This window comes from Cupressus sempervirens, chromosome 3 (genome assembly GCF_028749045.1).
Source record: "Cupressus sempervirens isolate cs-2001-9-10 chromosome 3, ASM2874904v1, whole genome shotgun sequence".
Taxonomy (NCBI): Eukaryota; Viridiplantae; Streptophyta; class Pinopsida; order Cupressales; family Cupressaceae; genus Cupressus; species Cupressus sempervirens.
In genome coordinates, this window is record NC_143120.1 from 889666086 (window position 1) to 889693256 (window position 27171).

General features: G+C 36.7%; 1 protein-coding gene across 2 annotated transcripts in view; it reads left to right on the forward strand.

The window, feature by feature from the left end:
• The first annotated feature begins 600 nt into the window (after positions 1-600).
• The window catches only part of HAP6 (ribophorin II (RPN2) family protein), a 75840-nt gene continuing 49269 nt past the window's right edge, over positions 601-27171 (forward strand). The window contains exons 1-8 of one of the 2 annotated variants that reach the window (XM_089822381.1): positions 601-650; positions 800-932; positions 1445-1634; positions 1743-1832; positions 9324-9392; positions 9540-9609; positions 10754-10818; positions 11284-11338. In XM_089822381.1, coding sequence (XP_089678507.1) covers positions 802-932; positions 1445-1634; positions 1743-1832; positions 9324-9392; positions 9540-9609; positions 10754-10818; positions 11284-11338 — 670 coding nt within the window. In that variant the 5' untranslated portion in view covers positions 601-650; positions 800-801. Of the gene's footprint in view, positions 933-1444; positions 1635-1742; positions 1833-9323; positions 9393-9539; positions 9610-10753; positions 10819-11283; positions 11339-27171 lie in introns of both variants that reach the window. The other variant, XM_089822382.1, reaches the window with a different exon arrangement.

The following is a 27171-nucleotide window of genomic DNA, read 5'->3' on the forward strand; positions in this document are numbered from 1 at the left end:
TTTTGATTATTTTAGAGATTGACATATTTTAACACCCTAAATTTTCTATGAATGGACTTGTTACAGACAATAATCTTTAAGAGTTCTAATTAGTTTCAAAATTGACATTTTTCCTCTCCATCATTTAAATCAACAAATCTAATAATGTGGTAATCAATTATTAATTCTAATTGTATGTAATATTTTTCCAAATAATTTTCTTAACTAGACATGTATGCAACAAATAATCTATTTTTAATTTTACAAAATGCGTGAATTTCTTGAATATCAAAACTCCTATCGGCTCATCATTGCACATACAAGAAACAAGTACAACTACTAGTGATATATCCTTGCACCTCCTTTAAATATAAATATAAAACCTACGTAGCCAATTTTATCCCAATCTACACCTCAACATAAGCTACAAAGACCTTCAAATGAGTCGACTTAGAGGGTTTGCCTTAAACCTTCTTCACCAACACTCTAGCCAAATCATACATAATTTTCTCTCGAGTTCAGTCATTCAGCTATTGACGGATTCCAAATGAAAGTAAACTCGGTCGAATAGACGCAAAGACTCCGCTTGCATTGGAACGAAGTTGTTTTGATTATGCTCTGTACAGATCGTGTTACATTTTAATCCTACTCCTTAGTCGTGGCCATTCCTGGTATCCTCAATTCCTTCCAATTTTTATTATCAAATCGCTCACTATTCGATTAACACCTTGAATATTTTCCAAATCATTGCAACAGGAGTTAATCGAAGATTTTTCAGGGTTTTTGTATGGTAAGGGTTTGGGTTTGATTTTGTTTGCAGAAATGGCTCTCAAAGTTCTCATCCTTGCGCTTCTGTTGTGCGGAGCAACCGCACTGTATGAGCCTATATCAGAAACCCACAGATCTGCAGCCACTGAGCTCTTTGTAAACAAGCGGGACGGTTCTTATGGAAGGTAGCTACTATTGTCCAAACTTGATTTAATTTAATTTTCCTTTTAACTATGATTGGATAGAAATGTGAAGGAAACGGAGTGTTATATGTTGGATTGAGGTGATTTTATATGAAGTAGCCCTAACTTTCTCTGGCCTCTGGCTAATTTTTGTTCGGTGATCAATTGCATTATGAATGTTTTGTAGATATATTCAAATGTGTTTTATTACTTTTATGACTTGTTTCTGTCATCAGGTTCTCTTGCGCCTATGATTATTAATTAGTTAATGTTTTGATTGGGCTTGCTGCGACGATCGATTTTTTCAACTGATTGCATTGTGAAGCTTTTTATGGAAAATGTAGTTTTATGTCTTAAAGTGATGCGACTTTATTGAAATGAACTTTTCACTTAGAGGTTCCAGGATCAAACTTTTAAGATTCTTTGCCTTCGGTTTTAATTCGCTGAAAAAATCGTTTGCCAATTTTTGAGACGTTTATTGAAATATTACTTTTATTTTGATTTTTAAATCTCAGTCTGGAGGAAAGTTATCAGGCCATTCGATCTTTTGATGTTCTCGGCATTGAAGTACAGGATTCTCCTGATACATGTTTCATGGCGTTCCAATCACTGAGAGTTTCTTCGGCAACAGTGAAAGACATATATTATGCACTCAAGATCACGGAAATTCTGAAATGTTCACATGATGAACCCGATCATGTTGGGGTATTGTATGATACTGGTTTTGAATGCCGCGGCAGTTGATTTTATCTCAGAACTTTTGAGATCTTATAATTCTTCTTTGCTAAGTTTCTGATCATCTGTTGTTTGTAGGCCATTTTATCAAAAGTTCAATCAAGTTTGAAGGTTGCGAGTTCTCTCAGAGATTACTATTATGCTATTGGAAGTCTCGTTTCCATCAAGGTACTAATTTCATTCATAAACTGTTTTTGTGGATTGCCCTTTCACTTTGTCATATAGTGTTAAGATCTTGCGGGTCTCTTTCAGATCACAGAATCACAAGCCAAGCCAGCAGTGTCAATTTTTGTTGCCTTCAACTTAGCTCTTATATATAAAAAAGAAAGAAAGAAAGAAAAGTTAACGTCCCATAAACTTGAAAATTTGAAATTGTATCGTTCTTTAGTTGAGACATTTCCTTAGCAGCTGGTTCCTCAACAATTTTTGATACTCCTACAGCAGTTGGCAGATTCTAGAATATTTGTGCTCATTTGGCAGCATTTGCCGCACTGCTCAACATTAACATCAGTTATAAGAGAAGCCTCTTTTCTTTATGTGTAACGGTGTTTTCATTATGTACTTACATTGTGTTGTGTGATGATATGTGGCATGCGTTTGTATATTAACAATAACCCGTATATGTGAGTTGTTTATATATATCAGAAGATGGATATCTTTAAAGAATGTTAATTGCTAAAATGCTAAAAAAAAGAATAAAACAAATATGTTAAGTATTAAATCAGCTAGTGATATATTGATATTTGATAATCATCATCATCATATAAAAATCTTTAAACCATAATCACTTGGAGATGACAAAGAAACTAGGAGGGGAATCACTTAACAAAAACCATGGTATGTGAGATGATATTGGAGATGAATATAAGTTCAATTGTAATGTCCCATTTTTTTGGAGGAATTAATTATAAAGTTATCAATTATAAATTAAATAAAAAAAAAACTTCTAGAGGTTGCTGGAAGAAGCGGAGAAAAACTAAAAAGGGAGGCCGACCTATCAAGGGAAAAAGAATAAATAGGCATTGAGGGCTCATTGCCTATCATCGAGATTTATTATTGATTTTTGCTTATGTGCGTTGTGGAGCCTAGGGTTTTTGCAAATAGTCACAATTGGCCATTGAGAACGAAAACTCTCAATTGGTACGCAATTTTGAGGGTGTGAGAGATCACTTGAATTATTGCAGCTGTGGGAAGGATATTTCAGTCCTTTCATTTGTGCTTAATTGCTGATTTGGAGTTTCCAGTGGAGTTGCACTTTCACCATATCATCTACAACATTCAGTCTCCACCATTTAATCAATCCAGGTTCTTCATTTCAATCTGTAGTTGCAACAAGTTTTCAATTGTATATAGCCAGTTAGGGTTTCTCTGTAATGTGCTATGTCATAATGTTTTGGTGCTGAAATTTGCCATATCATTTGTAAAAACATTTGGTTTTCATTGAATGAATACATTGGCACTATTATTTCTTTTATTTCAACAATATACTTTAGCCGTGCATTAAATTTAGGTTTGTTTAGTGGCCTATTGGTACGGGTCATTACAGTGGTATCAGAGCGATTTCTTGCCAACCTGATAGGGTTATCCAGCGACCATTTAATTTCGTTTACAAAAGAACCAGCATAACTAAGAATATGGCTGAGAGACATTTTCAAAGTCCATCCAGAAGTGTGCGAAATGATGAGACTTTACAGCAACAGGAGATGCTTTTACAGTCAATAGAGGCAAGTACACAGGCAATGATGGTTATGATGCAACATTTGATTGGGGAAAATAGGAGAAATAATCATGATCAGGATGATAGAAGCATAGCAGGATCACAACATAGGACACGGTCTGGAACAACTGATAGACCCACACATCCTACATTTAGAGAAGAAACTCCAGCACGCACACCTGATGCTATGGTAACAGATATTGTAGATGAACTCCGACAAGCGAGGAATGAGTGGGATTCATTACTAGAATATGTATAGGATGGATGGTCATTTGACAGGTACCTGAACTATAGAGCTGCCAGGCAGAAGCAAGTAGATAAACACAATGAGTTGCAATAGGTCACCAACAAGTTGGTATTACCCACATTTGATGGCAGTGGAAAAATGACTGCTCGTGCTTGGATTGATAAGGTCGATACTTTCCTATCTCTGAAGACTATGACAGAATTTGAAGCACTCAAGTATGCCACTTTACACTTAGATGGGGCAGCACATGATTGGTGGACACATGGCATGATCACATTGCAACACAATCAGGTAACCACTCATCAGGAGTTTGTGGATAGATTGATAGAAAGGTTTGATAAAAAAAATCCTGAAGTTTATTTCCGGGAGTTAGCCTAGTTGAGACAGTCAGGAGGCTTAGAACAATTTATCAATGACTTCCAGAAGCTTGCAATGATGGTCCCTGACATTTCAGAAAGGAGGCTAGTCATTTTATTCATAGAGGGATTAACTGAACCACTCAAGGGGTGGGTAAAGGCCTTTGATCCTCCTACATTATAGGAAGCCATGAAGAAAGCCCGCAATATGGAACTTGCAACTCCAGCAAACCGGTTTAGTTCAAAGAGTTCTTCATCATTTAGAGATAACAAAGGGGAATTCAGCAAGGGTAAAGAGAAGATTAGTGACTCAAAAGACAATTTAGCTGCACCTTGGGATAAGGAAACACTTAATGACTTGTGTAGGAAGAAGCTATGTTTCTTTTGCAAAGGTCCCTATGAGTTTGGTCATGATTGTCCTATGAAGCCTAAGGGGAAGGCTAACCGGGTGATGTGGGCTTATTACGAAGGTTCAGATTCAGACATCTCAGAGCACCATGATGAGAATCTTGATGAGGCAGAGGGTGAACAAGAGGTAGATAGTGCTGAGAAAAAAGAGGCTCCAGAGCTACATTTACAGGAGGCACGTCTGTCTAGTATTCAAAGAGAGGGATCTTTTAGATTTCGGGGAGTCTTGGCCGGACAGAAGGTTATTACTCTGTTGGATACAGGTGCCACACATAATTTCATTGATGCACGATTTGTGGAGAGGCGTGGACTCATTACTGAGGAGTTCGAGGGACTGAGAGTTAAGGTAGCTGATGGATATACTCTTCGTTGTGATAGGATGGTGCGAGATCTACCTTTGCGCCTGAACAACTATGAGTTTAAGGCAGACTATCATGTGGTCAACATGGTTGACATGGACATAGTACTTGGGATGCAATGGCTACATTCTTTGAAGGAGGTTACCCTGAGATTGGAGGATATGGAGATACGATTCATGGTGGATGGCAGGACTCATGTGCTGAAGGCTATCCGTAATGGTGATGTTAGGACTATCTCATTTAGGCGGTTGGAGAGATTAGCTAGGCATAATAATATAGAGTGGGCAGCAATATGTACCTTGATGCCTACCCAGGGGGAGCAACATAAGACTGAATATCATCCAGATATTCAAAAATTGAGAATCAAGTATGGGAAGGTATTCAGTGAGATTCCACTAGGCAGGCCACCAGACAGAGGTATTGAGCACATTATCGAGTTGGAGGAAGGGGCTAAGCCTGTCATGATCACACCATACCGGCACCCAAAACGACTCAAAGATGAGATCGAGAGGACCATCAACGAGTTGCTAGCAATGGGACATATCAGACCAAGTAAGTCACCCTTTGCATCTTTTGTTGTTTTGGTAAAAAAGGATGGTACTCTACGAATGTGTATTGATTACAGGGTGTTGAATAAGAGAACTATAAAGAACAAGTATCCCATCCCACGCATCGATGAGCTAATAGACGAATTGCATGGGGCTTGTTATTCCACAAAAAATGATTTGAGATCAGGCTATCACCAGATCAGAGTTCGAGAGCAGGATATTGAAAAAACTGCTTTTAGATGTCATTATGGGCATTTTGAGTTTGTAGTCATGCCTTTTGGTTTGACTAATGTAGCTGCCACTTTTCAGTCCACTATGAACAAGGTCTTCCACCATCAGTTGAGCAAATTTGTGCTAGTGTTCTATGATGATATTTTGATCTATAGCAGGACATGGCAAGAACATTTAGAGCACTTGGAGACAGTATTAAGCATTTTACAGAGCGAGTCCTTATATGCCAAGGAGTCCAAATGTGACTTGGGGATGACAGAATTGTTGTATCTTGGACACATCATTAGTGCAGAAGGAGTGCGAATGGATCCTGAAAAGATCCGTGCTATTGTTGATTGGCCACCACCAGAGAACCTTACACAGTTAAGAGGGTTCCGTGGTCTATGTGGATTCTATCGCAGGTTTGTTAGTGGCTACTCACGACATGCAGCGCCCATGACAGATTTGTTGAAGAAAGGGGCATTTGTGTGGACTCGGGAGGCACAAGAGTGTTTTATGCATTTCAAGGAAATAATGACTACATGCCCAGCATTAGCATTACCTAATTTCATGAAGCCATTTGAGCTTCAATGTGATGCTTCTGGAGAGGGAGTTGGTGCTGTACTCATGCAGGACAAGCATCCTATAGTCTATGAGAGTAGGAAACTCAGAGGAGCTGAGAGATCATTCAGTATATATGATAAGGAGATGTTGGCCATCATGCATGCCTTGGCCAAATTCAAACAGTATCTTGTGGGCGGCAAATTTTGTATTAAAACTGATCATAATAGTTTGAAGCACTTTTTGGGACAGCAGGACCTAAATGATCGTCAGCAGAAGTGGGTGAGTAAGTTACAGGCATATGATTTTGATATCACATATGTTAAAGGGACACAAAATATTGTTGTAGATGCTTTATCCCGTAGGCCACACCTCACTTCTATGATTAAGATATCAGAGGATTGGGGACACTTGATTGTAGCAGAATATGCCAAAGACACGTGGGCCTCTTCTATAGTGGAGGGGACAACAATTGACACCAGATACACTCTCATAGATGATTTGATCATTTACAAGAACATGATTTACTTAGTCCCAGGATTGAAAGTGAAGCAGTTGATTTTTAGAGCATTCCATAATTCACCTACAGCAGGCCATCCTGGGTATTTCAAGACTTACAGGTTAGTACGGGAACTATTCACTTGGAAGGGACTTAAGGCTGATGTTTTGTAGTATGTGCGTGAATGTCATGTTTGCCAGCAGAACAAACAAGAGCACACTTATCCAGCAGGGCTCCTACAGCCACTTCCTATTCTTGACAAGAAGTGGGAGTGCATCTCTATGGATTTTATTACGGGCTTGCCTAGGGCCCAGGGGCATGATTGTATCTATGTGGTGGTGGATAGGTTGACAAAATATGCTCACTTCTTCCCTATCGCTACTACATACTTAGCAACTCAAGTGGCAGAGGTCTTCTTCAGGGAGATTTTTAGATTACACAGTTTGCCTCGGAGCATTGTGAGTGACAGGGACAACTGCTTCATGAGTCACTTTTGGCAGGAGATATTTCGGTTGTGTGGCACTGAGCTTACACCTAGTACCAGTTATCACCCACAGATTGATGGTCAAACAGAGATTGTAAACAAATGGGTGGAAGGGTATTTGAGGAATTATGTGGCAGATCAACAGCGAGCTTGGGTCAAATGGATATATCTCTGTGAGTATTGTTACAATACTACATATCATATGACTATACAAATGACACCCTTCATGGCACTTTACGGTTATGAGGCACCTAATTTCTTAGATTTGTTGTTGGGAGACAGTCGAGTACCTCGTGCAAGTGAACTATTACAGGAAAGTAAAGATATAGTTGCTACTCTTAGAGACAACATTGCTAGAGCTCAGAACCAGTAAAAACGGTATGCAAACAAGAAGACGACTAAGCGTAGTTTTGAGGTAAATGATATGGTTTACCTCATGTTGCAGCCATATAAGCAGTCCACTCTTAAGAAGAGTGGTACAGAGAAACTCAAGCCACGCTATTATGGACCATTCAAGATCATCAAACGAGTTGGTGAGGTGGCTTATGAGTTGGAACTTCCCACAGATAGTCGAGTGCACAATGTGTTTCATGTATCATGCCTCAAAAAGGCGTTGGGTCAGAATGTGATGCCTTTTGCAGTATTACCTCCTTTGGATGATGAGGGGAAATTGATCTTAGTGTCAGAATTCATTCTGGATAGTAGAGAGAAGTAGTTATGCAGGAGAGTAATCAGAGAGCATCTAGTTAAGTGGAAAGATTTACCTATTGAAGATACTACTTGGGAGGGAGAAGTGATTTTGCAGCATCCAGCATTAAGATTGCTTGAGGCCAAACAATTTTAGGAGGGGCGGACCTGTAATGTCCCATTTTTTTGGAGGAATTAATTATAAAGTTATCAATTATAAATTAAAAAAAAAAAAACTTCTAGAGGTTTCTGGAAGAAGCGAAGAAAAATTAAAAAGGGAGGCCGACCTATCAAGGGAAAAAGAATAAATAGGCATTGAGGGCTCATTGCCTATAATCGAGATTTATTATTGATTTTTGCTTATGTGTGTTGTGGAGCCTAGGGTTTCTGCAAATAGTCACAATTGGCCATTGAGAACGAAAACTCTCAATTGGTACGCAATTTTGAGGGTGTGAGAGATCACCTGAATTATTGCAGCTGTGGGAAGGATATTTCAGTCCTTTCATTTGTGCTTAATTGCTGACTTGGAGTTTCCAGTGGAGTTGCACTTTCACCATATCATCTACAGCATTCAGTCTCCACCATTTGATCAATTCAGGTTCTTCATTTCAATCTGTAGTTGCAACAAGTTCTCAATTGTATACAACTAGTTAGGGTTTCTCTGTAATGTGCTATGTCATAATGTTTTGGTGCTGAAATTTGCCATATCATTTGTAAAAACATTTGGTTTTCATTGAATGAATACATTGGCACTATTATTTCTTTTATTTCAGCAATATACTTTAGCCATGCATTAGATTTAGGTTTGTTTAGTGGCCTATTGGTACGGGTCATTACATCAATCAATTGATAAAGCTTCAATGCATGTACATATCTTAAGCGTTTCTATAGTTTTGCTTCAAATTTTCACCTCTTTGGGATATAATAAGGAAAATTTCTACCATCAAAAGTACTTTAAAACTTTTATGTAATTAATGTGATATATCTGAGAAACCTCTATTAGAAGTTTCCTTATTTTCAAGGGATGCTTATAGGAGATGCAAAGTAACTTCATTTGAGATCTTCTAATGCTTGGAGATGTTTCCATCTCCGAGAAAGAGATGTGCTTATAGTATAGGAGATGAGTACTGAGGGTCAGGGTATGAGGCTCTTGGTAACCATGTTCCAAGATCAAACATTGTATTATGAGTAACATTTGTCTCACCAATCTTCACTCAATATTCAACTGGATCTCCAATCTCAACAGTCAATCTACTTGCTTAAGTTTGCACCTGCCAAAAATGAAAATGAAGAAAAAAATGGAAAAAAGGTTTTGATATCCCTTTAGCAAACGTGTCCAAGTCTGAAACTTATGTGCCCAAGCCTGAGACTAGCGAGTTATCTGGCAGGACTTCATCCGTAAGTCCCTGGTGGGTAACTTGTGGGCCAACATAACTTGTGAGAACTTCCCGAGTTTTCCAACTACATAATAAAGTGACAGGCAGTTATTATTACAAATTTTTGCATATTAATGATTGTTTTTTAATTTACTGTGCTTCAATATTACATATCTGTTGTTTACTAGTTTTGTTATCTTCTGACAGAATCAAGAGTGGGCATTGCATGGTAGCACAATTCTGGAAGATGCCAGCAACATTTTTCACTCCATCAAGGTGTAATTTCTCTGCCCATTATTAATTTTTTTCAAAGATATGCATTTTTAAAGTAGAATTTCCAATGATGAATGTGCCTTTTCCTCATTTTTTCTCATCTGCAAGATGTAAACTTTTATCTTAACAGTTACATTATTTGATTTTCAGACTTTAAGTCAAAGTGATGGAACATGGCGATATGCTTCTAGTGAGGGTGAATCTAGTCCTAATGCTGCTGGTATGCTTGCAATCATTTTTCTCTGAGAGTAGTTCGTTAATGCTATTTAACTGTACTTTCATGAAGTGTGCTTTATCGTAATGTTTGTCTTTTAGAAGCAGTCACATTTTGTAAGGTATGCATTCTGAATAAAAAATAATGCATAGATTTTGCATGTTATTTTTGCACGGTTTACTGAGGTAAGAATTGTCATCATATTTTGTTTACTAAAAGCCACAAAGAAATGATTATGTATGTACTTTGATAAAATGTAATCTTTGTATGTTGCCTATAACAGAGGCATACACAGGCATTATGTGTTTGGTTGATATAAATCTATTATTATATATCTCTTAAGTGAGAGTGAAATGGAAGTATTTTGGTTCTTTGGTCAATTGAAGTATTGAACTCGACACAGTGAACTTTAGATGTCCTTAGAATTGTAAATATTTTGTTGGATTCTTATCACCCATGCAAGATCAGACTGTTAATATCGTCATAATCCTCATTGCAAGGAGTCCTTGTATTTGATTTTGTTCTCTGTTTTCTTTTAAGAATCAAATCCTAATCATTTCTAAGTGAGCACTTTATATTGAATCTAACAAGGAATTTATTTAGACTCTTTACTAGTTGGCAGGTTGAGCATTTCATCCTGATTTTGTGCATCATTGACGTGAATAATTGTTCCCTGTTTTTTTGGGTCACTTTAACAGAGATTGTGAAATGGTTGCAATTACAACATTTGTAGCAGAGAATAATCCAATGGTAGACAGTCTCTTTTTACACGCATGGTTCTTCTCTATTTGATCCATGTTTAATGTGAAGTGGATGTTAGTCCTATCACCCAATGCCCTTAGGATATTTAGAACTAATAGAAGACAGAGTAAAGAGGAAACAAGCTGTGAACTATTTTACTTACAAGCATATTAAAACCTATATTACCTGAATCTGAAACACACATTGCTGCATGCATATGTAAAGTACACACAGTTGTATGTTTTGTTTGTGAAATGACTTTCCTTGACCCATCAGACAGTTTTTACCACATTCACATTGCATGCAACATTTACAATGCTGTTTACCTGTTGGTTCTTTACTACTAACATGCTTTACTTTTGGATATGATTTGCATGTGGCATCTTACTAACATTTATCTTCACTGCAGGTCTTGCCTTGGAATCTCTTGCTGGAGTGTTGTCATTGGCAGGATCTCAGATTGAAAGCTCAAAGGTAAATTCTTCTTTGTTTTGCCATTTTCAATTAGGCATTTCAGGACTAAAATTTATCCCTATGCTTGAATTCCATGCTTCTAAATAAATTTTGTATCACATCTTTTTATCATTGCATTGTCTTTGTACCAATATTTTATTTGAAGAGCCGTGTGTCTACATCAGTATATTGTGTACGTCCATATGTTTTTTACAACTGACATCTAATGTGAGACCATCATTTTATGAAATCTTCATCAGGAACTTGTCATGCATCTTGCAGTGTCTTAGCGTAGTCAAAAATGTTTTTACATTTATGTACATTTTTGGAGGATATTGATGGATAATACTCTTTAATGAATAGCTCATGTCTACATATTTGACATATGAGGCCTTCTATTTACCTGACTTATTTGAGGCAATATATGGTCCAATTTTTTTGGAATTTTATGTTCTAATATGAAAGATTCTTTGACATTTCTTGTAGATCAATTCCATCAAGAATGACATAATCAAGCTATTTGACGGCCTTGAGGGTTATGGTATGACTTTCTTTACTTTTCATTAAAGCTCTCTTAGACCTTTGGTTTATAGGATTTTTCTATCTTTGTGGTTATCCTATTTTATTAGGTAAGCTAAACATTTTGGAAGATCAACAGTATGTGAAAAGTGCAATTGTGTAAAGCACGGTATAAATTGGAGCAATAGATAAAGGAATCTAATGGATGCTAATTAGCCACAAAAGAAGATATGCCACCATAGTTCATTCTTTCAACCTGGGAGTAACCTTTCACTATTGATGGAGCTTTTACCTCTTCAATATGTCATGTGCTGTAAATTTCTTTTTGAATGCGAATATACAACCAAGTGGCTTTCCTTAGATAGTGCAACTATGTCCTTTGTCTCACATTTGTTTAAGGCCTTCACTTCTTCTCTCATGGCCTATAACCAGTTCAAACATTCTTTTGGAAATAGAGCTTCGTTCACACACCTAGGTGCATTGCTAGAACATGATAATGCAAATGCACAATAGAAATCAGGTGGCTTATAGTTTACAATGGGTCTTTGTTGTCAAGTGAAAGGAGAGGCTCACATTGTTTCTCATTTAAACTTATGTCTGACCCTTCTTCCCTCACCCACCCTAGTTGTTTTGAATATGCATCTTTCTTGCTTTATTTGTAGCTTCAAAATGCAATCTTCTTCGATTATCTTAAAGTTGTTGAAGATTTGAAAATACTCTAGGCCTTGAAATTAAGCTGAGATTGCTTTTTTGTTTTTTTGAATGTTAACATAAGCCTTACTACCAAATAATGCTGAAATGAAATTTCGATGCTTTGTTATTTATTCATATCTCATGGGGTGTCTTGTTGACTGGAGCTAAAGTGGGAAATGCTTTTACCAGATGTCAAGTAGTGTTGGTAGCCCAACTCAAAAGTATTGATTTAGCTTAGCACGACTCATATTTTATGTGTTTTGTCGATGAAGGTTGTGTTCATCTGTTTTGCCACTCCATTTGTTGAAGTGCACATCAAGTTGCCTCCTGTATAACAATTCTTCCATGTCTGCAATAATCATCAGACTCCCTTGCACATTCATATCCCATTATTATATCTTAAAATCATTATTTTCTTGCCTGCCTTTCTGCTAATGCCATACATTCTTCAGACTAAATGAATACAACAGGTTTATGCTTTTGAGAATAAATAATGTGCATTTTAAAAAATCATTAATAAATTCAACATTATAGGTAGATTTACCAATGGAAGGGACATTCACTTGATCAATTACATCAATGTAAATCACTTCCAGTACTTTCTTTTCTCTGAAACTGCTAGATTTATTACTAGTTCTATGTTGTTTACCAAACAAAATGCCATAGAAGTCAAATTCAACTGTATAACTAAAGTATTATCTTCCCTCTTTTTTCTAATGCGGGGGGGTTTAAGACAATTTTTTACAAATTTGACCATGTTGATTGTGCCACTTTAAGTACAGATGCAAAATTACAATAAGCTGATGCATCCAACGTGAATAGGGTTACCCACAAGAAGTTTATGAAGTATGTTTATAATGCCCTTTGAATCTCTTTTATATGACATGATAAGACAACCACCCTTTTGTAAGTTGGTTAGATTTTTCTAAGCTTTCTGATTGCAGCCATTGGCTAGGAAACTTCCAAAGAACACTCTAATGATGCTAGAATCACTTTGATTGAACACTTGATGCTATATAAATGATCTCCTGTAAATATGAACAAGTTTTCTGAAATTCCAGATGGAATCCTCAAGAATTCCTCATTGCGCCTTACCAAAATTACTGCTCTGTTACCAATCGTTATGAATCAATCATCTAAAATATAGGAACATTGTGGAAAAACAACATAATGTACGTACACAAGAGATGTGTGATGGGCCAGTGTACCCTAATATTCAATATAGTGAAAAAGTAGAAGTATTTTTAGGAAAATGTCATATATAAAAAACTGCACTTCTTGTCATCCCGTCACCTGTCCAGTCTGAGTTGTATCTAATTAAAGAGTCACTGACTGGTGTTTTGTACTCAATAGGTGAATGTATATACCCTATTTTACCCCAAGTTTAGGGCAGGGGGCAGGGGGGCACAGGGAAATGGGTTTCTGGTACGAATTTTTTATTTTCAGGAGCAGGGGATGGGAGTGGGGAATAGGGAGAATTTCAAATATCCATACGAAAACATGCATAAAGCATGCTTATATACATTACAGAACCTTAACATATAACATTTGTGTAAAATAATTCAAGTTGAGAATTCACACACGAGAGTGGAAATCAAACACATCAAAAGTCAGCATTAATTTTATGGGTAGCCAAAGAACACGTTTCTGGAAGTTTCTGAGTTTCTGGGTGTTAAATTTGAACCAGAATTAAACAGATAACAACAGAAAATTTTATCCTAGGAAAAATCTCTTTCTTGAGGAAACAACCCAACCACACAAAATGATGCCTTTATATATTCAAAATGCTTATGAATGTTACAATCTTGTATCACCAGTAATAAGACAACATCTTAGATGAGAATACTGAAACATAAATCTGATGAAGATTCAGTCAACAAGATTACTTACAATATGTGCCAAAAATGAAACCACAGTATAAACTTTGTGAAATGACCCAACTAAAGCCCACTCATGTTGTGTCTAAACTTCACAATCCGACTCCTTATTAAAACAAACATATTGAGGATGGTTAAATAAGTGGCTTCCTTGAAATGAAGAGACCATCTTGACAGTTACGTGGAAGAGGAACCATCGTCACTTGACAGATTACAAGAGGACCCGATGAAAGTGAACATAAAGGGTCCGATAAAAGAACAATGTTACTTGACGGAAGACCAAGAAACTTAAGATGCCGACTAATATAAATCTGCCGTGAGGAGGACATTCTTCAGCGTGAAAGCCAACATGGAGTTCGACAGTAGAAGAGTAAATAATGGCAGAACCAAACTTGACGTACACCAACATTTTCTTCAGCATGAAAGCCAACATGGAGTTCGACGGTTGAAGAGTAAATAACGGCAGAAGCAAACTTGACGTACACCAACATTTGATTATCAACATAAAATTTCATGCAGTTGAATATAGAGGAAATGATCTCTCTTGCAGCTACATCAGATCTTCAACACTCCCTCTTAGCAAGATAGAGATCTTTGCTTCTCCTTTATGAGATAGTGGCTGCAGTCAGACAAATGATTAATACAATAACATAAACTTTATATTTGTCATCACTTTATAACAATTTATGTCTTTTCAACATAAAAGACATAACAATTGCATACAAAAAAGAAATACTATTGTTACTTCTTTATAACAGTATCACAACTACTTTGTCAAAACATACTTCATTACAGCTACTACTATAAGATAATGACAATGCAATATGCTTTCGTCATGCCTACTTGCAGAGGATGTATTACACCATGCCAACTTGCAGTGGGTGTTTGAATGAGGGATTTCACCTCAATCTCCTCCCTGAAAAGACTTTATTTATACCATGCCTACACACAGAGGGTGTTGAGTATTTTCCATCATGCCTACTTGCAGAGGAGGAACAAAAATATGACGTCTCTTTTAGAGAAGAACTCACCATGAACCAATTACTGAGGCTGAGACTCTTTCTTAGTAAGAATATCATTCTCCATCTGACCAAGCTTCTCTCGAAAGTAATTGAACTTTATTCTAGGAAGAGGTTTAGTGAAAATATCAACAACTTGTTCTTCAGTAGAAATATACTTGAGTTCAATAACCTTTCTTTGAACCATGTCTCCAAGGTAATGATCTTTGATTTCTATTTGTTTGGATTTATCATGAAAAACAGGATTAGCTGAAAGCTTTACACAACTTTAATTATCACACATAATCATAGTGGATTCAGTTATATGACCAAAAAGATCAGAGATTAATTTACGAAGCCACACAGCTTCTTTTGCAGCCATTCATGCTGCTACATACTCTGCTTCAGCAGTGCTTTGAGCCACACAAGATTGCTTTCTGCTACACGAAGATGTCATGGCTGATCCCAGGCTGAAACAATATCCTGCAGTACTTTTTTCTGTCAGAAGTACATCCTGCCCAATCTAAATCAGAGAAACCTGTTAGAGTTAACTCAGCTTTTGAATTAAAAAAAAACCAATACCCGAAGTGCCACGAACATATCTTAAAACTTGTTTGGCTGCAATTAAATGGATTTGCCTTGGTTCACACATGAGAAAACCAATAAGCTCTGTACAAGTAGGATCAATCAGATCTGAACCAGCAGCATCCTCATAGAATTTCTTGAGATTTGCCTCCATTGGAGTGGCCGTGGATTTACAGTCTTGCATACCAAATCTCTTCAGAATGTCTAGAGCATATTTACCTTGGCTTAGAAGAATGCCTTTCGAAGATTACCATATCTCAAGACCAAGAAAATAATGTAAGAAGCCAATATCTTTCATTTCAAATTCTGATGTAAGGTACTTTTTACATTGCTTAATTAGAGCATCATCACCAGTAAGAAATAAGTCATCCACATAAAGCACAAGAATCAAAAAATTATTATCTTCCTTTTGGAAATATAAATTTGGATCAGCATCATTCTTTTCAAATCCCAAACTGAGAAGATAATTATCGATCCTTTCATACCAAGCTCGGGGAGCTTGCTTAAGTTTATAAAGTGCCTTTTTCAATTTGCATACATGAGAATCTTTGTCATAAATAATGAATCCTTCAGGTTGTTCAATAAAGACTTCATCATAAATAACACCATTAAGAAATGCTATTTTAACATCCATTTGATGAAGTTTCCAGCCCTTCACAGCTGCAATGCTAATGATGGACCTGATAAAAGTATAATGAGCTACAGGAGCAAAAGTCTCCTCATAATCTATGCCCTCCTTTTGAGAGAAACCACTAGCAACAAATCTGGCCTTATATTTCTCTAAACTACCATCAACAAAATGCTTAATTTTAAACAACCATTTTGAAGAAACCACAGACTTACCTTTGGGTCTTGGAACAATATCCCACACATCATTTTTGAGACTAGACTGATATTCTTCTACCATTGCATCGCTCCATACTTGACATTTTGAAGCTTCTTCAACACTAGAAGGTTCTGAAGCAATAAGATGATTCATTAGAGAAACATATCCAGCAAACTTATGAGGCCTCTTACTTTCTCTAAATGTGCCACGAGGTGCAGCAAAAGGCTTACTCTCTTCCACAAGATTTCTAGCCCAAAGAGGATTTTTTTGCTAGAAAAAAGTTACTAGGACCTGCTGAAATATCAGGAGGATCAAAATTTTAATCTGCAAGAGGAGACTCCCTCTCATCTTCTATAGGAGATAAAGGGTCAGAATTAAAAGAATCTTGAGGAACATCATCATCTTCTTCAAGATTATCAGGACTTGAGATATTTGAAAGCTTGCAAGTTTCCAATTCATCAAATGTGACATCTCTACTAATCTCAATCTGTTTTTGACCTGGGATGTAAATCCTAAAAGCTTCAGATGAATCACTATAACCAACAAAGATGCCACTCTTTCTTGGGTTCAAACTTAGATCTTTTCTCCTTAGGAATATGAATAAAACTTGGACAACCTAAAATTATGAAATAACTTATATCTGGTTTAGTACTTGAGAAGGCTTCTAAATTACCAAGAATATGATGAGGGCACTGATTCTGAATATGCACTGCTGTTCTACAGGCTTTAGCCCATAAGAAAATTCGAAGGTCTTGATCATGAATCATAGCTTTGGCTGCTTCAATAATAGTCCTGTTCTTTCTTTCAGCCACACCATTCTGTTGAGGATTATAGGGAACACAAAACTCCCTCTTAATCCCAACGTCTGAACAAAAATTCTGAAAAATCCCTGATACATGCTCTCCACCATTGTTTGATCTTAAGGTCTTAATACTTCTATTGGATATGTTTTCAATCAAGGCTTTGAAATCTTTGAATCAAGACAAACACTTCATCTGATTCTTTAGATTTAAGAAAATAGATCTAACACTTATGAGAAAAATCATCAATGAATGAAATGTAATAATAAAATCCACAAAGAGAAGCAACAAACATAGGACCACCTAAATCTGAATGGATTATTTCTAAGATTCGTTTAGATCTAGATTCACCACCAAGAAAAGGACTTTTGATGTTCTTACCTAAAGCACAACCTTTGCAAACTTCTTCACGGTTCTTCTTAAGATGAGGAAGACCAATAACTACATCTTCATAGATGAAAGAGTTTTGAAGTTCAAGTGACCAAATCTCTTGTGCCATAATTCCCAGGAATAAGATAAATTTAGAGAAAGAGCTCGAGAGGGGTGGGTAGAGAAATGATAAAGGCTATCATGAGGAACACCAATCTTAAAGGCTGATTTAAAATCATAATTCTTTTTCCAAGCCAACACTTTCCCATCAGCAATATATATATTGAAACCCTTATCTTCTAATTCAGAAATGGAAATCAGATTTCTCTTAATACCCGGAACATAAAGAACATCACTTAGAGAAGAGGAAGTTCAAAATCTAATAGAAAAGAAATAGAACCTGTACCTTTAACAGAGTAACTAGCATCATCAGCAATAATGACATTTATATGAGAATCTTTTAACTTTAAATCTGAAAGATTTTCTTTGAAACAAGTAATATGACGAGAGGCACCACTGTCAATCAGCCAATTATTACTGTTAGAGGGAAAATTGCTGGAGAGAGCAGAGACAAAAAGAAAACTTTCAGAATCTTTGCAAGCTTCCTTTTCTGGAGAAGAGTTCTTCACATCAGCAATAGCAGCCCCATGAGATGGTTTTGATAATCTCTAGCATAATGACCAAATTTATCACATCTGAAGCATTGAAAATTTGAATGTGAGAAAAATTTCTTTTCTTTTTCTTGATGACAGAAGAAAAATCAATTTCTTTTTCTCTGAATCTTTTGAAGTCTCCTTCCTTTTTCTTTTGGATGAATAAGCAGAAAGTACATGATCATCTTAAGAGAAGGACTTCCGATTAAAACCTGTAGCTTCCTGCCTGCATTCTTCTTGGATGCAATCTCCTCTTAAATTATCAAACTTAGGAAGATCACCTCTACCACTGATACTTTGAATGAATGATTCCCATGAACGAGGAAGATCATTAATAGCAATCATTACCAGATCTTTGTTATCAAAAGATACACCTATGACAGCAAGTTGATCCTTTAGATTAAAATTTTTCATGAAGTAAGAAATCACAGATTCTCCTTTACACATCTTAACATGTAGTAGCTGACTTCTCAGGGCAAGAACCCCATTGGTGTTATTGATTTCATATATTTTCTTCAAGTTATCAAACATCTCCTTGGCTGAATCTAAGTTTGAGACGGATGAAATCGACGGATGAAATCAATTTATCTTTCACAGAATCTTTCATGATCTTTCTGGCTGAAATTTTATTTTTTCTCCACTGAGACTTAGCGGTCTCATCAGAAGGTTCAGAGACATTAGTGGTAACATACTCCAGTAAATCTTTTTCGTCAAAGACTAAGAGAATTCTGGGTTTCCATGAAGAATATTTAGAGGAACCTTCCAATCTATCCTCAACTTTAAGACCGTTCACCATCTTGAATATTTAAAAAAAATTGAAGATAGGGAAACAAGAATTCTGGTTCAAGACAGATCTTTAGCAACGAGGCTCTGATACCATGTTAAATTTGAACCAAAATTAAACAGATAACAGCAGAAAATTTTATCCTGGGAAAAACCTCCTTCTTGAGGAAACAACCCAGCCACACAAAATGATGCCTTTATATATTCAAAATGCTTATGAATATTACAATCTTGTATCACCAGTAATGAGACAACTTCTTAGATGAGTATACCGAAACAAAAATCTGATGAAGACTTCAGTCAACAAGATTACTTACAATATGTGCCAAAAAAATGAAACCATAGTATATACTATGTGAAATGACCCGACTAATGCCCATTCGTGTTGTGTCTAAACTTCACACCTCGAGTCCTTATTAAATCACAATACAAAACAAACACTTCACACCTCGAGTCCTTATTAAATCACAATACAAAACAAACATATTGAGGACGATTAAATAAGCGGCTTCCTTGAAATGAAGAGACCATCTTGACAGTTACGTGGAAGAGGAACCATTGTCACTTGACAGATTACAAGAGCACCTGATGAAAGTGAAGATAAAGGGTTTGATAAAGAACAATATTACTTGATGAAAGGCCAAGAAACTTAAGATGCTGACTAATACAAATCTGCCCTGAGAAGGACATTCTTTAGTGTGAAAGCCAACATGGAGTTCGACAGTTGAAGAGTAAATAACGCTAGAAGCAAACTTGACGTACACCAACATTTGATTGTCAATATAAAATTTCATGTACTTGAATATAGAGGAAATGATCTCTCTTGCAGCTACATCATATCTTCAACACCAGGGTGTCCCCAAAATATGCAGGAAACATGTTCTTGGGTCACTCTAAAAATACCTTAAGTTATGCCTGTGTGTCTACGAATGAGGAACCATGGTATCTTGTTTGAATCAAAAGACTAAATTGACAACTTGAGCAATCACAGGAACAAACAATCTAGTAACTTTTTTATTATAACAGATTGTCAACTTGAATCTTTCAACTTGACTCTTGAATGAAAGTTGTTGGAGGTTTATTACTGCCAATGCTCTTATCTCTCTGATTGAAGGAAGCCTACAGGATATTGCATTGAATTACCGCCAATGCTCTTATCTCTCTGATTGAAGGAAGCCTACTGGATATTGCATTGACTCATTTGCAAGCACATTTAATTTGTAATGGTGATTGCTTATTGCTAAGTTGCTGGTTTGGATTCTGGTTCATATGTGGGTTTGACATTTGGGCTTGACATTCGCTCGAATTGTTTTTGGGCTGGGTTCAGTTCGTTAAACATATGCTGCAGCAAATAAATTTATACACCACTATGCTAATATTATAGCAATTTAGCAACATACGCCACCATATATATTCACAATTTAGTTCAAATAGCATGACAAAATGTCAAAATACACCACTATATCAATGTTTCAATTCAAAAACAGTAATGCCAACATTACTAATCACTAATCACTGTAATTAGTAATCACTATCAGTCATGTGATAAAAAATCATCAAAGAATTCCTCATCATTAGGAAGTTGTAGATTAGAAGCACAATTAGTGCCACTAGCATCAGTTGTTTTAGCTGTAGCCTCAGGATTAGCTTCAACATCACTATGTATCACATCATTATGTTCATCATCAATTGCTAGTGCATCAAAGTGGGCTTCCAACTTTGTAGACTGTGGTTCAACATCCCATTGTTTTGCCTCCCCTTTTTTGTAGGTATTCTCTTTTTGAGTTGTGAGCCTCAAGTTGGAATGCACAAAGATCAAGTTATATGCCTTCTTGGAGTTTAGTTGGTTGCGTTTTATTGAGTGGATAAAGGAGTATGTGCTCCAATTCCTCTCAGATGATGATGAACTAGCAACCTATCAAGATTTACAAATTTGAAATTATAGAGTGAAGAGTTTTGAATATTTATGAACAAGAAATTACATATTAGAATCTTAAGATTAAAGAATTTACCTGTGTAAAATTTTGATGGCAATGGCCTGCAAGAGCTGGTAATTTTGTCCATGGAAGTACCACCTTTTATGAGAATCAACATTGTTCTTGTCTTCAAGAGCATCAAGACCACAATCATCGATGCTCGCAAAACTCATAAATTCAGCCCTCGCTGTTGATCGTAAGTACTCGGGAAAGTCTTCGGAGGGCTGCCTTGTACCCTTCAGAAACTTTAGGATCTCTGTAAGGAGCAACTCTAGTGGTGTTCCCCTTGAGGACAACTTGGCTATAGAACCTGGAGGTCAATGCAAAGGCAAGTAGATGCAAAGGGGTAGTCATTTTATTCCATCTCTCTTCCATGATTACTTTTAGCTCCTTGAAGAACTTTTCGTCAGGGTCTTGCTTTTTCTCATTTATGATGGCTCTAATATCTTCGATCATGGAGTCAATGCCATCATATACCTCACCCAAGTAAGACCTATCCATGTCAGTATATCGGGTCATGCTCAATATAGGCTTAGTGAACTTCAGAAGGTACTCAACACGATTCCACCAAGAGTCTCGTAATATCCCTTCATTAATGACAACTGCCCTTTCACTATTAGATTGCCTCCATATGCTCCAATTAGTACTAGTTACCATTCTAGACAATGCCTCTTTCGCTTTGATAAGGCGTCTCAAAACAATAGTGTTGAAGGCAAAGCGAGTCTCAACAACCTATTTTAAGATCAAAACAATAGTAGATTATAAATTTAAAATCAAGTAATCTATCATGACAAGTTTACTAAACTAATGTAACTAGATTTTTAAACATGTTTAAACTTTAAATTTTAAACAATTGAACTTACCTTCAAGAGCTCCAATTTCGAGTATTGTCTAAATATGGCTTGTGTCATATGGTGGTTTGTGACAAACATTTGGATATCTTGTGCCTCCTCATACAATTTTTTAATCCACTCAACCTTAGTGGCAATTTTTTGCAACATTAGGTTGAGTGAGTGCACAGCACAAGGTGTTCAAAAAATGTGGTCGTACTGCTTCTCAACCAATAAGCTGACAGCCCTACAATTCTTTGCATTGTCGGTTACTACTTGAACAACATTACAAGGGCCAACTTGCTCAATGGCTTGGATGAGAATGTTTGCAATGAAAGGACTGTCCTTTACTTGATCTTCATAATCCACAACTCTCAAAAACATTGCATCTCTTGTAGACACTACAATAACATTCACCAGAGGGCGGTTCCTTGCATCTTTCCATCCATCCGATACTATTGTCACACCTGTTTCGTTCCATGAATCCTTGATGGGCAGCATGGCAGCCCTACATGGGTCACCTCATCAAGTAAAGTGGTGCGTATCTTCTCATAACTAGGGCTCTTGAACCCCTTTGGAGCCTCATGAATTGTTCTCACCATGTATTGCCAATATGGTGAGTGAACAACATTAAATGATAATCCATTTGCATAGACACATCTCGCTATGGGTTGATTGACAATGTCTTTAGCTTCATTTTGAAATGATGCTTCCAATGGTCCCGTTACTTTCTTACTTACAAGCTATTGTTGAGGAGAACGTAAGAATGGATGACCCTCAGCTGATGGTTCATTGGTAACGGAAGCTGAAGACATAGATGACATTTTCTCTTTCTTTGAAGCCTACCACTTTGCAACGGACGAGAAGCACTTGCCCTCCCAACAACTTCATCTGCTTGCTTTTGTTCTTGAATATATTTGTTCACAATGTGGTTTGGAAGGAGGGTTTTAGGTAGCCTTCCGTTTACTCTCGGTTTCCCTGTACAAAATTTAATGCCTTTCTAAGGAATAAAGCATAGATGTGCTTTCACTCTACTATAGCAACTACTTGATTCTTCTTTGCAATGGCTGCAAATCCATACACAACCTCCTCCACCTGGCATTGGTCGAACTATTTCCACGTACTTCCATAACGGGGAGCATTTGTCGATTTTGAAGTGGGGGTTTTCACTGCCAAAACCACTTGCAATCATTATTTAAATCTACCAAAACCACTTGCAACCATCATTTAAATCTACAAAGAACACACAACCATTATGAGTTTGATGAAATAGTTATTTAGCAGAAAAGAAGAGTTTCACTATGTAAAAATTTGAAATGAATACTTGACATTGTAATACTTGCAATGTTACTATAATTTTAACCTTATACAGGACTAGAAATGGTTTCCATTTGCATTCAGAGCATCATTTTAATTTAGAGAAATGCCTGTTTTAATTTAGTGATGGTGCTTTAAATAATAAAAAATGGTTATTCTTCGCTATGCACTAAAATATAAGGTATTAATTATTAACTTTTGTTATGTAACAACAATAAAATCTGCAAAAAAAATTAAGAAATATGTGCTATTAACTGTATTTACATACAGGTATATCACATACAGTATATCTGTGGCTGTGTATATGCTCCAAGTCTATGTTTTTGTTCCTTGTATCTGCGCCTGCGACTGTGTATAGCCTAAATGCCCTTCAATGTTCCCGTCGCAAAAGAGGAATGTCAGGTCACAAATGTCTCAGTCGTTCCTTGTATCTGCGACTGTGTATAGTTTTACAATTTTAAATTTTTAACTTAGCCGAATCAATGTCGGTCATCGCTTTTGGGTCAAGTCAACTGACGTGGCAAACAAAATAAATTAAAAAACTCAAAAAAATCCTGCTGAAGTCAAAATTTGTCTTGAATTCGCTCGACCTTGGTCAAAGTCGTTCTGGGTGCGAAAATGAACAACAAAATTTGTTTGCACTCATGGCAAATTTGTCCAGGGTCCCGCGGTCAGATTTTGAGCGAATGCATCAGACTGTGGGGGAATTTACAGTGATTTTGAGTCACATACAACTTGGCATTGAATCGACTAGCAATTTTGCCTGGGAAGCAGCGAATATGGCAACTTAGCTTAATTGGTTAATGAAAAATGTTTCCATAAGAAACAATCATAAACTGAAGCAGAAAGACAAACATTATTTTCTATCTACGATACACTAAAAAAAAAAAAGGATCATCAATTAATAACTAAATATTAGTGAATACAGTGATCAAAGTTACAAGAAATATTGCAAACACAAACAGTGCAAATTATTAAGGAAAATGTGGAACTGGGTTTGTTTCCTTTTGAGCATATTTCAACATAGATTTATTTCTTTGGAATGATTACAATGTGATTTCTTGGTTTCAAAATTCTACACAGATCTTATTTATACTACTTTCGTATTTTGACAAATCGAGATATTTCACATTGATTTTCTTGATGTCACTAGGCTGAGAATAAATACCTGACTAGGATTAGGTTTTTGGTTCTTTTTGAAGAGCACACTGGAAATACTGCATGGTGGGGTGGGGTGAGTTGGTATTTCAGTACTTTTAACTCCCTGAAACCATTTTTCTCATGGAAAATCTTTACAGGTAAAAAACTGCTGCATACAATAGCTTCTCATTAACCCAATGGGCACCAACCCAGATTACATTAGTGAATGCCAACGCACAGAGAGCACCAATTTCAAACACCTGAAGCACCAACTCCAGTCAGCTAAGGCACCAACTTTAGTTGGCTAAGGCACTAACCTCAGTTTGAGCACCAAATCACAAATACTGAAAATTATTAACACTTCCCAGAATACACAGCATTTCAAAATCCTGCAACTCTGAAAATCGCACATAGAATATTTCACTACACACCAGTCCTTTGTCTCTAATATCAACCTTAACCTTTACATCTTCACCACACTCCAATTTTTTCTTCAATGATACATTTGCACCGCCCAGCAATGACTATTTACACACAATAAAATATCGATCCAAGAATAAATTATAATATCAGTCTTCAGAAATGGATAATGCCCAGCACATACACTCTCGTCTCAGCATCCTCATGCCTCTGTCTCTGTCATACTTCACTCTACAATTCAAATAAAATACTGTTCTTAAAACTGAATGACTACCAAAAATAAACTCTTAACACCGAAGTTATTGACCTGCCAAAAGAGAGCTTCTCATCACAGCCAAAAATTACTACTCCCTTCTTTCCTTCACACAGTAATGAGAGTCATGACCAAAACTCCAAAGATGTGCCTAGCACTCAAAGGAATGATTAATGCAGCATCAAACTGCTGCTGAGCTCCAGATTTTCATACATCCATCCAATACATTCTAAAATGGGTCCTCTGTCAATAATACATTGCCATTGCTGTTAAAATGTGCTCCAAGGAAATACTGCAGAGCCTTTTTAATCTTCAACATGTAGCCTCTTAAAGTTTCAACGCACAGCCCACTTTGATATGCACGATTTCCCCTTATAAAAAAATGCCCAGTTATTGATAAATAGCCAACATACAAATCAGAGATCACTTGATACATTTCAAAATCTCTTCCTGCCAACCATAACTAAGCACACCATAATAATATGCATGATTTCTTAATTTAGCAACTCCCAAATGCGTGAGCTGACAAACCGAGAATAGACTGATTGAGTTAATGAATATGTTTGAAACAAAACCGCAAAGCAAAAATGTCTGAAGTAGTCCATGAATTTGCTTGAAATATTTGTTTCCAACACTGTGGTGCCATTACCAAACTACTCTGGCTTCCTCTAGATAATTAACACCACAATTACTTCTTCTTTCCTCTGTCAAATGTCTTCGCATTATGGCCAATAATATGGTTCAAATAAATTCCCAACATTCTACAATCATATTTTCCCACCAAGGCGATTAATGAATTCTAACCCTTGACATGGAAAATGAATCTGACTTGGCCAGGAAGCAGTTCACAAACAACTGACATAGACACACAACCGGCTTACACATCTCAAGCAGACAACTGGGCAGCTCATTCTAATTTTTTATTATTTAGAATGGTCCTGTGGAATTTATACAACCTTACCTTTGATATCAATGACAACATGGAACTTTCTTTAGTTGATATCCAATGATTGCAGCCACCTTTCAACATTACTTTTTCATGATATTCTTTAAAACTCTTCAGCAATGGGACTTGTTGTCCTATGATTTTTCAAGAGGCTGCATCCTCTGATTTCTGATGGGCAATAAAGATAAATAATTTGTTGGTTGGTTTGGTGCACAATTAAGATTTTTGAAACTTGAAATTGTTGAAAACCGGATGATTAATTGTATTAACAATGCACTCTTTTTTTGGGGTAAGTAAATAGCTTACTTTATTAATAATAATTTATGGTTTGCATCAAGTATCAAAATATGAAAGTCTGCAACTGACATCAGAGCATGCAAGTTTGCAGCCCTTGACGACCCAAAAGCACATCTACGGCTACCCACATTCTTACGATACATTCTGGCTATCAACACCTACGTCAGCTCAAAACACTAAAAAAACTGTGACTCAGCCCCCTGTTGCAAAGTTGACAGGGTTTGCCTACATTCATTCGAACAAAATATTGCATTCGACTGGCAAACCAAATGAAAACTGGACACTACACATGAGGGTTTGAGGGATTTGAGACTTCTGTAGCCTCCCTCCTCTCTTGGTCCCTGCTTGCAGCTGCACATCCTCTGCATTGGTGATTCTCTTTGGGCAGCGTGCCTTGGCCATGACCTCTTCCCACATTTGCCCTCATCCCCTCTGGCGCATTCTTCTGTGTTGCCCTCCCATAGTCTGTGACATGGTGTGTGGGACAGATTTGTCAAAACTTTCTCTGTCCAATCCAGAAACGATAAAGTGCTCTCGATTCTCCGTGTATTGGCACATTACTTTCCACATGATCCTGGCTTTGATTTTCCCTGCAACCCTATTCTCAGCAGCATGGTAGCACAAAAACAGATGAAGGCGCACTGGGTACCCTGGGACATGAAGCTATATCCCCCTTTGAGTGCAGAATCCAATTCCTGGCTCTGCAATGCGTAGAAATGTCTCAAGATTTTAATTCCATGCTTCACACACATCTTCTCATTACTCTGCGAGCCACAACTACATTGCTGAACTCAAGTCCCCATGCACAAACGAGAGAGAAAATGTTGGTGTTGATCCTCCATTTATATTCAGACAGAGGAAAATCAATGTGGAGCAGCCCACACACCATTGTAAGGAAGAATGTACCATCAATCTAAGTCACAAGGTTCGAATTCGAATTCGAGTTCGTCGATCATAAAATTCGAATGAAATCCAGCAAGGGTAAAAGTTCGGAAAAAAATTCGACATTAAAATTTAGTTATATATATTTATATATTTTTAAATATTACTAATATATCCACAGAGTTGTTAAAATAGTTGAACATTGTTAAA